At 36.6% G+C, this 16,307-nt stretch overlaps 1 protein-coding gene across 2 annotated transcripts in view; it reads left to right on the forward strand.

The window, feature by feature from the left end:
• Nucleotides 1-16,307, forward strand: part of vps50 (VPS50 EARP/GARPII complex subunit) — a 101,281-nt gene that overhangs the window by 82,033 nt on the left and 2,941 nt on the right. For both annotated transcript variants that reach the window (XM_055058920.1, XM_055058921.1), the window contains 4 exons: nt 6,710-6,858; nt 8,929-9,025; nt 9,551-9,709; nt 12,897-13,018. In XM_055058920.1, the coding sequence (XP_054914895.1) occupies nt 6,710-6,858; nt 8,929-9,025; nt 9,551-9,709; nt 12,897-13,018 (527 nt within the window). The remainder of the gene's footprint in view (nt 1-6,709; nt 6,859-8,928; nt 9,026-9,550; nt 9,710-12,896; nt 13,019-16,307) is intronic.

The following is a 16,307-nucleotide window of genomic DNA, read 5'->3' on the forward strand; positions in this document are numbered from 1 at the left end:
GTTTGTCATGAAACAGCTGTAAAAATGATGCGTTCCTGTCACAGAAACAAAGAGCTGCTGTCCTCATCATACTGAAATAACACAAGGAGGTCTTTCTGCCTAAGTGTCTTTCTGCTTAAGAAGTCTAGCTTCTCTGCAAACTTACAGCATTAGTGGTTTTATAAAATCAAGGAAAATGAGGCACAATTTGCCTTTTTTGATGACTTTCAGCTGTTTTCTGTTAAACTATAAGCACAACTTCAGAAGATTAAAATGAAATACTTGAAACTCTGTTGTTTAGTGTTAATGGTACCAAAAATGTTTTTCTAATTTTACTTCAAACACAACAATTACTAGAGATACCTTAATGTAAGACCATAGGTCAGCACCTCAGCAGTCCTTGAATTCTTCTTTAAAACTATTGTCATGGATTTATTGTGACAAATAAGAAGCTCTACTGCTTCCAATAGACTCTGACTTAACTACCACATAATGAAGTTGCCAAATGAAGGATAAAATTGCTTAAAGAACCCCTGTCCCTTAAAAGGCAACCTGTGTGCACAACACAATGAGAGGCAGTTTTCTCAAAGTTAAACTTGCTAAACTCCAGTAGTTTGATCTGACATTACCTCCTTCTTTTTAGGAACTGCTTCTTTCAGAGCCAGTCTTACTGCTGCTCAACCTCCTGTAGTGTCGGTCTCTTTATTTCGCTATTGTGAGCTATCTCTTCTTTCGGAATGGCTTCTAAAAGTTTAAGTGCCTGAAAATCTTTACTCCCTTGCTTGTTGATTGAGGAACTGCAGGATCTCAACATAGGCAGCATTATATGCTACCTTTAGTTCTCTCTACTGCTTTTTAAGAGATTGTCTTTTTTTTTTTTTTTGCTGCAGTCACTAGCTCCTAATAGAGTGGTTATGCATTCCTTTCTTTGTATTGAGAACAATGCACAATTGCAAAAGTTCTGAGCTCTCAATTTGTAAGGTAAAGGACACTTTTCATCTGCAAAATGAAATATACGTGTGGGTGTGTGGGGTGTGTGTGTGTGTGTGTGTGTGTGTGTGTGTGTGTGTGTGTGTGTGTGTGTGTGTGTGCGTGTGCGTGCGCGTGTGCATGTGTGTGTGTGTGTAAAAACCCAGTGAGAAATGCGGTGAGAAAAATAGTGGCATGTTCCTGTTGCTCTGCTGAACTAACACAGCCCAGTGTCTCAATTTCCCAGATGCCTTCTTGGGTAATAAAGTTTTACTTTGATTCATTCAATTAGTGTTCAGTAAGATAAGCATCTGGGGATTATTAAACTGTTTTTGATCAAAGTTTCATGTTTAGCTTTTCACTTTAAAACTATATTCTTGAGCCTGACATTTTATTTGAGGATGACATGTTTTTTTGACTTTGCTAAAATCCTACTTTGGTCAAATGAGTTATTGGCTCTTATCCTGAGTAAAAAAATGAATAACGAAAGAAGAATTAAGAATTGTACTTTGCCATGACTTTATAATGCACAAACTTCACCCATATCACAATGGCTTCTTTTTGTTCCATGAGTGATCTTGAATTTGTCATGATTATTGGCATTTCAACTTTATATTAAATATTGATCCATATTTACACTGTTTACTCATGGTCCAAGTCAATTAACCTAACTAAAGTCAATGCATTTATTATATTTTCAGGCATCAGAAAAATTATGGCTAATGGCGAAAAAGAAAAATTAACTATTTTGTTAAAAGAAACAAACTCCTGCTTATATCTTTAACAGCTGCAGAACATAAATCCAACCAAGGCAAGGCCACATCCTACTAAGTCAAGATATCTAGAAAGTTCTGTCTCATCTCCCCTTTCTCAGCCCCATGCCTGACTTTAAAACAATATATGGAAGAAACTTAATTTATCCAATATGGCATTCTTCTGCACACACACTTGGCAAAGACGGAAGCACATGGTGTTGGTTTACTTTTCCCCCCATCGAGCCCATCTGCCATTTTGATTGAGTGTGGTCATAACAGTGAAGACATAATTGCATGTGCAGTTTTATATTTGAGAAAATAAGATTAAAAAAAAAAGTGCGGAAGGTGGAATTGTTGCTTCAAATTTGATTTCTGATAAGTCTGAAGATTCACCAGCTGTGGTTTGTTGCACCGCAACAAAGCCAACGATTGCTGGGGTTGATACAGAAAATATGACCGGCGAATGAATGTGCAAAGAAAGTGTACTCTTAGGAATAATATATTTACAAAAATTAACCGTTTGCCTCAATATTTGAACAAGAAATTAGCTTTAAGTTAATTTATTTATAGTAAAAACTGCCTGATCTCATTGTGCATGACAGATGAATTCATTTGTAAATTAAGTGTCTGCTTCAAATATTTTAATAAACAATTTTCCTAAGAATTTGCATACTTTATAATCCCCAAAAGGATTTAGATAGTCCGATTATGTTTTTCCTAGGAATTATGCAGTATCCGTCAGTAATATTACGAGGTAATATTGGATATCGGGCCTCATTTTGTTTGCATAAAATGTAGTTATTCATTTTGTCCAAAATATTTTGAAAAGAAAAGCTTTTTAAAAGAAAAGTTGTCCAAGTTGTCTGGTCTTGCATTAAGAGTCTTTATTTTGGTGCAGAACTAAAAAAAACAAAACAGTACATATAATCTTAAATGTATTACTTTTTTATTTCTTTTTTGCTTTTTCCTTTGTTTACCTTGTTTGCCTGAGTACTTGCTTGTTTTAACTGAGGTAAAAGAGTCCTGTTATTACTTTTGATCTGTTTATGAAAAAAAAACAAAAAACTATTTACTACTGTGCCTTACAAAGCCAATAGGAGTGGTTGGTTTTAAGAAGTGTTGTCTTTTTTTCTTTGAAAAAACATGCTTGTGGAAAAGAGATGAAACATTGTGAATTATACTTTGATGTAAAAAAGAGGGAGAAAAAGTAGAGTTAGTAGAAATAGAGATGATTGCTTAGCAGAAATGGCCACTTACTAGAGAGGAAATTTCCTTTTTATTCCTCTTAATCGTCATTAAAATATTTATCCATTTCCAAGGAGCCTTCAGAAACATTGATAGAAGAACTGCAATAAGACATGTTTAATGGGAAAAGTAGTCTTTACTGCCACAAACAGTATAACCATTTTCCATTCTGTTTCACTGTTTGAAGCTTCCTCTTTTAGTCCACAACAAACAACCTCCCTCATAAAGTTAATGTGTTTTCATCCCACTTGTTTTATTGCAGCTAAGTAAATTGTTGTTTTGTAATGGTGATATTAGGCAAGATCGCATAAGTTTGCTTGACTGAATTACAAGATAAAAAGCCCCTGAAATATCTGAACCGCCATTAATAGGGACATTGGTGTAGTGCATAAATTTATGAGCTGCTAAATGGACTGAGCATTTGTTAATACTTAAATGTTTGTACAAGTAGACATACTTCTTTTTTTAGACTTTGATTTACAGTTTGCATATCACTTGCTTTCTGTTTGCCACATTGTGTGAACAAATGGCCCCCAGTTGTTGTTTATTTTCCAGATTGTTGAGTCATTTGCTATTATTCAATAATCTTACTAATGGCCTTTCTGGCAATTGCAGGGGTTATTGCACATATTTTATTCTTATCTTCTTTGTTACATCTGAAATGCTTTTGAGAAGTTCTTTCTCAGTGGAGATGGTTCTTTACTGAATCAGGTGACCAAAATGACAGATTTGCAGTCGCATAAAGCAGATTATTATTATTATTTTTTTTTGTGGAAGTAGAAAGCATTTTTAGAAGGTAGAAATGTTTCCAAAATAAAATTCATTTGGGATTTTATAAACTTGACATGAATCAATATTTGTTTACCATGGGTTTATTCTCAGCTTTGCATAAATAATGAAGTTCTTTAAAATTGGAAAGTTACCAATTATAACAGAGCATGAGTTGTAACATTAAAATTAAAAGCCTTACTTCAGAGAAAAAATATGTATAACTATTCGCTCTAAGACCAGATGAATGCACAAACATCAAAAAACCTTGAGCAACTTGAAGTGAAGAAAGTTGTCTCTCGAGCTAAATAAAATAAAATCTTATCATTACAAATGTCAACATGTTAATCTTAGGAATGACTTCCAGCCAAATGGTGCAGCAGTCATGTTTGGACTAATTGCAGAGAGATAACCTCAAGTTTCTGGAAAGGTTGAAGTTTTCACATATTAGGAGGCAGCAGCAGATCGGAGCTATAAATTGTCTCCAGAGCTACATACCGTTCATTTTTTATGCAGTATGTATGCTGGACTGTCACATTTACTTATTTTATTGTTTGAGGTTTACAGGCTGTATTTTTAAAAAACTGTCTTCCTTGATTTACAACATTTCACCCCAAACCCTTAGTATTTTTTCCACGGTCTAATCTCTACCAAGAGCTCCTTTATACCAGTAAAATGCCTGCTTGACCCAAGCAGGCATTTAACTTTTTCACTATAATTTGGTAATACAAACTAAAACTCTTTCTTTGTTAGTTTATGCCCTTGATATCTAGATCTCGACTGCATGTGCAGTTTTATTTAAAGGAAATAAAGGAATGAAGGAAATGATTGAATGAATAAATTCATATTTTTCTCAGCATCTACTGCAGGGAATAATTTGCATTAACAAACAACCTGGAAAAAATGAGTTGGCATGAAAAACACAATTCAGTTAAATTCTATATTTTCATATAAACTCAATTGACAACCCGCTTTAAGAGACTTTACAAAAAAAGTTAATTCAATCCAAACATAGAGGCTGATTCAAAGTTCAGTAGATCCATTCCAGTTGATACTAACAACGCTGTCAAGTTATATGTATTATTCAAATTGTTTTTTAAAAAGAAATATTGAAATCTTAATTTAGAAACGACTACTCTTGACTGATGTGATTCTGGATGGAGGCATGGAGGCAACAATCTGAATTATCCATACAAGCTTCATTATTTGGTTATTGCCATTTATTTCCCCAAGAATGAATCCCCTTTATTAACTTTCTGTTTTTTAGAATGAAAACATCAGTATAGTATTACCAAATAATTGCATTATATTAAGTTTATTCTTTAATATTAGTGAGCAAATTTTGCATTACTTTGTTCAAGTTTTGATAGTCTCATATTTCCAAAGTGTCAAGTTTTTACTAACAATCAACTGCTAATTTTGAACATCTTAATAAAATCTATTACTTCAATGTAAATGTGCCATAATCAACAAACAACAAATCCACTTCCCTTGGCCCACTGGGGTTTATTTTTGCATCAAAAACCAACCTGATGGGATGCAGGAAAAGTCTATCATTGTGTGTGAGTTGTGCAAAAGAGAGTTAGCGATCACCAAAGCTATTCATGCAAAAAATACCATCTCAATGCAAAACATGTTGAAGCAAGCACAGATGTCCATATTTCTAAACAAGTATTTTTTCAGTGACCAGTGGTTTCTGAAAGCTGGTATAATGGCACTTTTCATAAACCTGATGATTGAATAACTTAAGTAACAGATTGAAAACAATATCTTGTCGACGTCATTTGTGTATTTATTCATTTAGCAGAAAAATTGCTTTTTGACTTGAAAATGTTTCTTATGTCGTTCATATATGTGTTTTGATTAATTAATTAATTACTTAGGCACTCATCGAGTCCTACCACTATTTTAAACTGCTCCGTGATTGCTCCCCAGTCCTCAAATAGACTTCCTCTGCAAAACATACTTGGAATTGCCTGAGCTATAAAAGCTTCCTGGGGTAAGACAAAAAATGCCCAGTCATGATTAAATTCGGGCTGAACAGGATTACTGTATCTAAGTGGACAATATGGCTCTTCATTGATAGCTCCTATTTGTTAACTAGCTGGGTAATTTCTCCGAGTCTTTTAGTGGCAGTTTTACAGAGGCTTGCGGCAACAACAGTGTTGAATCTCTGTATGCCAGTATGATCCATTACAGCAACAAGACGTGCCTTATGGATATATTATGATGATCTGCCTCACTTTATGTCTTCTTTATGCAGATACGGATTATTGTGATTGATGGGAAGGGACTGGGGCTGACTTTTTTTTTTTTTCTTTCGTTTTCTATTTCTGCTGCTTTTTAAATAAAAGGATAAAAAGCTCGTTGGATAAAGAGGTGTTTTGAAAGATATCCAAAAAGGAAGATACATTTGACCACTAGAAGAATGTTTGGTCAGCAGATTTTTAGATTGAATTTGTTTAGTTTGGCTGCATCTCCCACAACGTTGATTGTATTCAAAATCAATTCTGTATGGAAGAAACTCCACATCACTGGAAGGTTAACTGTTGGCACAAGCACAGAAGCCCTGTGTTGTCATCGTCCTCGCAGTTCCAAGTTTACATCTGAATGTTGACTCTAGCTGACAAAATAATTCAGTGTGAACCCGACCATATGATTACTTTGTAAAGTCATCGTATCACTCGTTGTTTCTTTACTAGATGACAGGCTTGCTGTCAGCTACACAATAATATCCAAATAGCCTCTGTGTCCTGTTAGCAGCCACATGTCTAAACATTAACTGACTCCAGCAAAGTATTCATAAACGGGGTTAGATATCTATAAATAAAGGCTGGAGTAACATTTTCACTTCGCTTTGCGTTGTTACATTGTTCCTTGTATTGTATTCCTCGTTGGGTGGTCCTTTAATATTTATTGGATTATGCAGGTTTCTTGAGATATTTATGATTTCACCCTAACTTTGCTTCTTTTTGTGTCTTTTCTCTTTCCAGGATCCTGTCGGGGAGAATGCAGGAGTCCATGCCCCCCCTGAGGACAGGAAGGAGAAAGTCCCCAGTCCTCATCTGAGCCAGATGGTGATCCTCACAGACAGTGGAACTCTCTATGGGCTGGCACAGAGAGTGGTGGCCACCGAGTCTCTGTAAGCATCATATCACTTCATACTACGGCACAGCATTTCATAAACAAGTCATTGTATTAGCATCTGGTATGTAGTCGGGGCACAATGACGCATGCTGCATCATCGTGCCCAGATGTATTGTGTTAATGCGCACTGCGATACCTAGACAAATCAAAACTTTATTTGAAGCCCTTATACTCTTTTACTCTTTGTTCTGTGTACACCCTCTATTTCTTTGTGTAGCTGTATTTCCTTTAATTATTACCAAAACATAAGCACAACTTAATAGAACATTTGTTCAAAATTTATCTAAACATTAGTGCCTTCGGTGCATTGTTGAACAATAATGACGGAAACAAAAGAGTTAAGTTAAGGTACAGAGATGACAGTATATCTTAGGTAAAACCTTGCAAAGAAGAGAATAAGGCAGATTATCATTTTATCTTAATTTTTTACTCAAAATGGCAGCAGATGACCTCTGACCTAGTCCTTATAGGTTACGTTTAACTGCAAAAGCAATTTTCTGGTTGAGCAAACTAAGGAGGTGTGAGAAACATCGGAGTAAGGAATTAGACGTGGTAGCCGAACTGAGGAAGCTGGCCGTCTGGGTGTTGTTGAGCCCTCCGGCTGTTGATGTGGTGTCACATTTCTGCGAGTGTGATCAGATAATGGTGAACCGTAGCGCGCGCTGCTGCTTCTATTTTTTCCCTGCGCCGAACAGAGGAAGACACAAGATGTTCCAGGTTAACGTAACATAGTTTTCTCTACTCTACGATCAGAGCAAGAGTTCACAGAGCTCATTTATGACCTAAGTAGAATGCTAAGACATTTCAAGGTAGAGATTCTAATGAGTGATGTTTCTCCATAAATGGCTTGTATTAACTGTTTTAGTGCATCCCATTATGAGCTGAATCACAATCTAAATTAGAAAATGTGTTTTTGTAAACAGTATGACACATAGAAAAGCAATCTTTTAGATAATGCATTTAAGAAATTCTAAATAAATTTTCTACCAAACCGGGGTCACTGCACATTAGCATTCAATGAACTGCCCATACGCAAAAGTGAGTGTGCTTTGCATTGGCATAGAAACTGCTCTTAAGTCTGTTTGTTTTGGCTCTAATGGCCCTGAACTCTCTGCCCAAGCGGAGCAGTTCAAACACAGAACGCCCGGGTTACATAGGACTCACAGAATGTTTTTATTTTCACTGTGGAAAATAAGCTGATCATCCAGGGAGCAGAGAGGGTAGATGATGAGCTTCTGGGCTGTGGTGATGGCCCTCTGGAGAGGTTTCTTGTGTCTGGCCAGAAGCATCAGGTTCATCTGTTCATTTAAATAAAACTGGAAACAGAAACCTCAAAGAAGCATCTATTCCAATTGGATGCCTTGATTTAGGAAAAGAATAAATTAGTGCAATCTGAATGCCATAAATGTTTCAGTAACTTTATTTTTGTATTTATTGTAAGGTGTTAGTGATACATTTATGACTGAAACAAAATTGTCTATGTAGACTCCATATTCATCTTTATTTAATATAAAACAAAAAAATTGTGTTTCTAGAATAAAAGTTCCATGTCTGTAAAATATGGGGGGTGCTTTTTAGAATCATTGTTTCCAGTTAAAATATTTCACATTTTGAAGAATTTATTTTGAAAACATTTTAAAAGAAAAGTTAAAAGCAGAAGAAATTGGTTAGAGGTTAATATATATTTTTGCACCACATAACATAAAGTCTAGCAATAACAGGGTAGAAAAAAAACATGTTTTAGGGACTGCAAAACTAAGAAGCTTCAAGGTTTTGGTGAGCATCCCTGAAAATTTAAATCCACCCATAAAACAGAAAGGACAATAAACGTAGAGAAATCTTTACTCATATTAAACTTGTTCAAATTCTCAATCCCAAAGTGAATAAAAACAATTGATCCAACTTTAATTAAACAAAATGTTAGAGTTTTGCATAGAACTGTGTCATTTAAATTTTAAAAGACTTTGCATCATAAATATTTTCCGGTATCAGGCTCTTGAGAAACTCATTCAGAATGCATTACTTCACCACAGAGCTGATATATGTTACCTTTGTGTTCTTTCAGTGTGTTTTTGGCTGAGCAGTTTGAGTCCCTGCAGTCTCATTTGGACACAATGATGCCTGCTGCCAAGAAACCATTCCTGCAACAGTTTTATTCCCAGGTACTGGAAATTTCAGCTTTTCCTTTATCTATCTGCAGGCATGGGTCAGATTTATCACCATGAATTTGATGGCGTGATCATCATTAACCGTTTCCACTCTTCTTTCATGAGTTTAACTATTTCTTTTCATTTTTTCAACAACTCAAATAAGGGCTTATTATGAGAATTGTTTCTAGCATTTTCCATAGTGTAATTTAAATAAATTGTTACCAGATAGCATGCATAACATATCTGGTATACTGTGTTGTTAAGGGCCCGTTTCTGAGGTTTTGTTGAAAACCGTCAAAGTACAAGATTATATAAAATTTTCACAAGAAATGTTTCATCATAATGAGTCTAATCATAATTCATCAGCAAATGCATCTATTTTATGTTGATTGCATTTAATTGCTAAGCAGTAATTCACCTTCGAGGAGACGTGACTCCTGTCAGATGACTACGTGCCGCTTACATTCATCAACTTTTGACCTACCTAATGTAACAAAACAACCAAATTACATCTGTTTTTCCTCTCTCCTCTCACAGACTGTGTCCACAGCCAGCGAACTGCGTAAACCGATATACTGGATAGTAGCAGCCAAGGCTATAGACTACGAGCAAATGCTGCTTATGATGGCCGGAGTTAAATGGGATATCAAGGAGATAATGTCGCAGCACAACGTTTATGTGGATGTTCTGCTGAAGGTAACAGTAGTTGTAATACAGTATGTAAAGGTTACTGTGAAGAGTCAAATGATAATCTCGTGGCTTATGATCAGTTTTTGCAAAGGTTGAGTCTGTGCTGCAGCTTATTTTGATGTATTTGACAAATTTTGGCAAAAGTGATACAATTTTAAGGTGACTATGAAACTGTAGTGAAATATTAATTGAGGATTTCAGCAGAGATAAAGCTATAGTTGAAAACAAGCAATGTGAGAGTGTTCCTGAATCTGTTTTCATATTCTCACATTAGTAAAAATTATATATTCTGGGTTCTTGCTTGCAGTAAAAGGTGATGATTCAGATGACAAAAAACAAACTTAAAGGCACACAATAAATAAAGTGAAAAAATATCTAAACAGTCTTTATTTTACATGGAAAATTCACTGAAAACAGTCTTGCATTTTTCAATCAAAAACCTGATAGGAAAGCCTGCGGGACTTTTTGGAGCCTTGTTAAATTAGAATGCATTAACGCCTCACCGGGGAAATTTCAGCAGCTACATGACAAATAGAAACACCTACATAAATATTAAGTAATAATAAAGATTGCAAATGTGATTAAAATGCAGGGCAAAATAAAGAAAAAAAGTGTTAAGGCACTGATTCAAACCAACCCGTTGTCTTAATGCACCATTATGTGTAAACCTTTGAACCCTAGTGACATTTTTTGATTGATTGTTTTCAATGATGTTGTTAAATAGCCTTGCTGCTGTTTCCTAATTTTCACTTATTTGTACTGCAGTAGGGACAAGTCTTAGGATGTATGTGCAACAACTTATACTATTATTTAATGAGGTCCAGTCATTAAGATTATTACATCTTAATGCAAGTAAAAGGTTGCATTTTCTCATGTCTAATAAACTTTTAATATTAATACAACTGTCTTTTCCAGCCTTTTTAAATTCCTTTTCCTGGGTTTTGTTCTTTCAATCATACATTGTCTAAGAAAACAACTCAAACGGTTGTATTTATGTGTTTTGTCAGACTTGTCTAAAGTTGTGTTGTCACTCTTCAGTCTGACTTTGTTAAATAGTTAGTAGTTTTTTTGTGAAGCTTTTATGAGTCAAGTGTGAATCTATGCGAGTGTCATCTCTGTTACATACACCTCCTCATTGCCCTCAGTTATTTTTAGAGTGAAACGTTTTCACTGAACGCAAGTCTCTTTGCATGCTGCCTGCTTCCTTTATGCATTTTTCATGGAGGGCAAGGAACACACAGTCCACTTCACATTTTTTCCTTTCCATATGAAATGAAGAAAACCAGAATGCATTACTTAACTAACAAAAGATGAAGTTTTGTTGAATATTTTATTTATTGTTAAATAAACTCCTTATAATTGTATTAGAAATTATGAGCAGACCTCTACCAAACTGATAGATAAATTTAAAACTAAAAAATAAATTTTGCATATTAGTTAGATGCTTTTTCTTTGTTTGGTTTAAGAAGAACTCAAACTTGCTGTGACTCAGTTTCCATGTTCGATTCTACTAATTCAACGCTTTGTGAGAGGAAAATTGTCACACAGGCTCTGTCTTTAACTGGCTAAATGTGTCAAACCAGTACAGCTGATGGTCGGCATGAAGCACATTGCATCAAGCGTGTATTTTCCCCCCATTAGGTGCTAATACCATGCGCCATCAACCTGTCAGACAAACCTAATGCACATGGGCTGAGTTACGGTGCACTGATTGAAAATAGTGTCCCTATTTTGTTGCACTGCGCACACATGCAAACACACAGGCATATTTTATTCATGAACTCAGGTTGATCGCTGTCATTCCATGATGATTTGCATATAAAGTGGTGCAGAAATGCAGAAGGCTCTGAATAACTTCTGTGACAAAATGCTTAAGCCAGAAGTCATTATGAGGCTCTGTAAATACATTACATTTAATTCTTTCGTCAAAAAGTTGTGTCAGCTTTACAATCCTTGGTTCATGGCTTACTTAAAAACGTGGACTTAAATTAAAGTTGTAAGATGTGTCAACAAACACCTACTAAATAGAAAAGTCCTGTGCTGAGGAGCATCCATCTTATCTATGCATCTTCTACATAGCCTCTACTTTTGCTTCTATAAAAAGAAACGTAATGTCACGAGTGTTTGTCATCCATAATTGAACATTTCAGCAAGCAGCAAAGTACATAACACAAACTCCTTCTGTGGGAGTTTTTATGGCTGCAAACCAAGAAACATCAAAACACAGCACACATAATGCAGCTGATGGCCTCTTGTGACCAAAACAGCACCGTACATGTTTATATCCTGCAGTTTGCATCGTCCTTTGGGACAGTTTCTCTTAACGATTTGTGTCAAAACATAAAAAGCTGGCAGTGAGTGGCTGTGCTTTAATTGGTTAATTTGGCCTTGCCTATAAGGTACAATGTGGAAAGGGTTCAAAGGTTCACTTAAAGTATGTCTTTTAGAAGCGTAATTAAAATCCCTGTGCAGTTATAATTTAGTTTGAAAGAACTCTAAAAGCCCACTATTAGACTAGGATGTTGCTTGGTGTATTATTTGTTCCTTAGTGGATTAATGTTGTCCAGTCCTTTCTTCACTCTATTCCTTACAGTGCATTGAGGATAATAAAATGGTATTGTGGTATTTAAACCAAAAAGTAAATCAGAATAGTAAAGCAAGTGAATTGATTCATTGGCTTTTCCCTGTTCCAATTTGGTACAGTAATTTTGTCTGAAGCATTTGCTTTACATGAAAATAACCTGCTCAGTTTAGTAACATTGTATTTTTATAGAACAAAGTATGTGTACCCAAGCTGTCTGCTAGCATTTAAAATAGCATTACCTTCATAATAGTGATGCATGGATTTCTCTAGTTTCCTCTCAATAATGGTTTTAATATTTTTGAAGAACATTTGATGTGTTACAGCTTTTTCAATTGACCAATGTGCAGCAATGATTGATTGAATGAACCTCATAATTAAGACAGTGAGCTAAATAAGAAATATACCTGGTCTTTAGCTTTGAAATCACTTCTTTTTTAGCAAAATGTTGTATTTTGCTAGCATAATTTGGAATACATCAGAAAAGCTGATAACCTTTCGATTTAATTAATTTCCCAGTGTGCAACTCCACCATGTCGGATGCGAAATACCAACAATTAATCTGTTTTTTATTGGGGTTTTTCTCATATGCCATCTCCTCTATCCTCTTAGGAGTTTGAGCAATTTAACAAGCGGCTCGGTGATGTTTCCAGACATGTGCGCATTCCTCTGCCTGTGTCCAACGTCCTTTGGGAGCACTGCATCCGCCTGGCTAACAGGACTTTGGTTGAAGGGTAAGAGAGTCTGAAGCCGTTCCTCTGCGTGACACAAGCATCTCAGATCCCTGGTTATTCTGGTTGGACTGTGTGGTCAGAACAATTTTGTGGTGACATATTGTCAACATGGAATCAATAACGCCTCTGTTTTCTTTCCAGTTTTTTTACTGAACAAATTCTCTAAAGGAGAACCAAACATTCTGAGTGTTGCACTATTTTTGTCACCGAGTATAAATTTGAACTGTGCTGTAGGAGTTTGAGCAGCAAAAGTAAATTCAAAGAGTGGCAACACCAAAAGTGTCAGGTGATGTTGTCACCAGTTTCTGTTCTGGTAAAAACTAACATAGGTCATTGACATATAGGGAATAGTTTAAGTGCCTGAATGAAGGCATGTGCATTTTGTTTTTCATTGAATTTAGGAGGGAAAGAAGCAGCCGGGTGTGAGTAATTAAATGCAAATTAGGCTAACAGATGTATATCACCATGATAGCTAGGAGGAAAAGCATCACCAATTAACTCTTGCTGTCGATCAATCAGGGAAGGATTACAAGACAATTTTGAAAGCAACATTTTCTAAATGAATATTAGAAAATGAGGTTCAATCTCGGGTTTGGTGAAAACCAAAGCAAAAAACAAAAATTGGTTGGATCGTACATGAACTACTCTGTATGTTAAAGAATTTTAAAGTCCAATGCGAAGACTTGTGGACCAAACATAAAAACAGAATCAGAATCAAATCGCCTAAAGAATTGCTGATCAACAAAGGTGTGATTCAGTGGCTCGAAACTTGTGGCTCTGTGGACGTCCATAAGGCCTCCTAAAAACTTTGCCTGAAGATGATGGACAAGTCAAGTTTTAAAAATGTGTATGCAGATTTTAGTTATTTTTTTATGGAATAATTTAGTTATTGTAGCACGCCGCTTACGAAATGTATTTGTTTTTTTTTTTTTTGCTCTTATCGTAACTTCTCAGAAGTGTAAAGCTTCAAAATCATCTCAGGTAAACTAAATCAACTACATTTAAACTAAAGAAACCACTTAACGCTCTTCAGACTGTTTCCTATTTATTAAATTCCACTCTTGCAGGAACCCCCTTGGTGCCGGTTTCCTCTCTTAAGCCTCTCTAAACTCCCATCAGAAGACGACTTCAGCCCTGAGCTCACAAAACAGCACATTGCTCTTGACACGTCCCTTGTAATGCATTTCACCACTTTCCTCCCCTGAAAGTGAGAAAAAATGGGATGTGACGTGACGGAAAGCAGCGATGGTTTTGTGTGTGTGTGTGTGTGTGTGTGTGTGTGTGTGGGGGGGGGGGGGGGGGGGGGGTGTGTGCGCGTGTGGGGGTGTGTGTGTGTGTGTGTGTGTTTTTTCTGAGCATTAGCATCCCCACTGTCTTTATACTCACATGTCGAATGTGTGTGTGAAGTGGGCTTTTTAGACGGTAGGTGTGATAAATCTTTCTGTCGGGTGGTGACAAAGAGATGAGCTACCTGCTATCAATTGTCTTGGGCTTTCACACATCATTAATGGGATGTAGAAAGAATGTAGATGTTGGCTGCTTCAGGGGTTTTTCTTAAACTAGTTACAGCGACTCTGTGGGTGGGATTGCGGGTGCAGAGCATGATTTAGGTTGAAGAAAATTCACCTAAATGGCTTAGTGCCGCTCAAGTGTTTTCAAGCAGAGGGCAAACACTGAATATTGAGCGTAGGTGGAAGGGTGGAAGGGCTGCCCTTACCCGCTGCGAAGGGGAAACATGTTTACCTCCCCGGATATTTGCTAAACACATTTCCTCTCATTTTGTGAGAGAACTTTTGAACCCACTCCAGTGAGTAAATGTGCCATTACGACTCAGACTTCTGCTGCCTTCCTGCTTCTCCCAGTACACTTCTTCGAGCAGCGTAACTACACAGGAACACACACGCACTCCTCCCAGCCCTCTCCGGGATAGAGTGGTCATACTTGTTTGTTTGTGCTCTGCCTCCCTCAGTCTCTTATCTAATTTCTCTGTCCAGAGCTCTTTCCCTTTCCATCGAGGCGCACAAAAATGACTCTGTTAGCATTCTGCGCTGGAGTTCCAACACTTCACAACAAATTCTGACAAGCCTGAGAAGCAAAAAAAAGACAGAGAAGGAGAAGGAAAAGGCAATGGAGAGGGCTAATAAATGAGAGAAAGCAACACTAAAAATTAAAAGAAACCAGTGTATGTGTGTGTTAACATACTGATGAGGACAGCAGTCTCTGCCATCAAACACAAAGGAGTGAAATACATGTGAACGCTGAGCCTCGAACACATCCCGCTAACTCGCTGTAACACACACACACACACACAACTCATCTAACGGTAACACATTAAATCTAATAAACCATTTAGGTGCATTCAAAGAAAGGTAAAAGTGTGATTTCCTAATTCTCTCCAAAAAACTGTAAATGAAACATGACTTAAATTGTTATTTAGAATTTTATTGTGATCAGAGATGGACAGCGACATTCAGTAACTGGAGTTTAAAATGTAAACAGGAAATCTGAATGCATGATTTCATAAACTATTTAAGATACAAAAAACGTTTCATAAAATAAACTGTTGAGCTCTGCAAGAAAAACTGGTCGTTACTGGGTTTTCCAAAGTGTTGTGATCCAAATCATCACTTTGGATGAAAGCAACTGTGAAATGCATAAACAAAAGACCGAAACCAGTCGCTTTTCACCTGCTTTATTTTGTTAGTCAGGTTCTAGTTGGATGATTTCTCCCAGTCAGACTGTAATCAGGCCTGGCTACTGAAATCAAAGAGGTAACTTAAGCTGTTGTGACAGTAACATTAATACTAGTTGTGCAGGACTACAAGGAACCGCCTGCTGTCCAGGGAGGAGCTTTGGAAGTAGAGAGGCAGCAGGTTCTGGCTTTATGTTTTTAGCTTAGTCTGTTTTCTTTGAGCTGATCAGGTTTCTGCTTATTCAGTACATAAAAATGCCTCTATTTTTGCTCTGAAATCACCAGATTTAAACACATTTTACTTCTGCAGTAGAGGTGACTTTGCAAGCTGAATAAAAAAATCTTTACACTATAAGCACTACCTAGGTGGCTTCAGAGCACTCAGCAAATGCAGCAATCTTTCAGTGGGTGCGCTGTTAGTCATTTTGAGACTCAACAGCTTCCTATTGTACCTCTACAATCTGCAGCAAACCAGTGTGACCACTCGTTTTTGCTGAAGATGACAGTACTTGGTTCGAGTGTCCATGCATGAAAAATATAAACCTGAAACGACGGCCTTTCAGCCACACTCGTGCGACCCGTTGCTGCGATGACTCA

The sequence above is a fragment of the Poeciliopsis prolifica genome, unplaced genomic scaffold (genome assembly GCF_027474105.1).
Source record: "Poeciliopsis prolifica strain line A6 unplaced genomic scaffold, Auburn_PproV2 SCAFFOLD052, whole genome shotgun sequence".
Taxonomy (NCBI): Eukaryota; Metazoa; Chordata; class Actinopteri; order Cyprinodontiformes; family Poeciliidae; genus Poeciliopsis; species Poeciliopsis prolifica.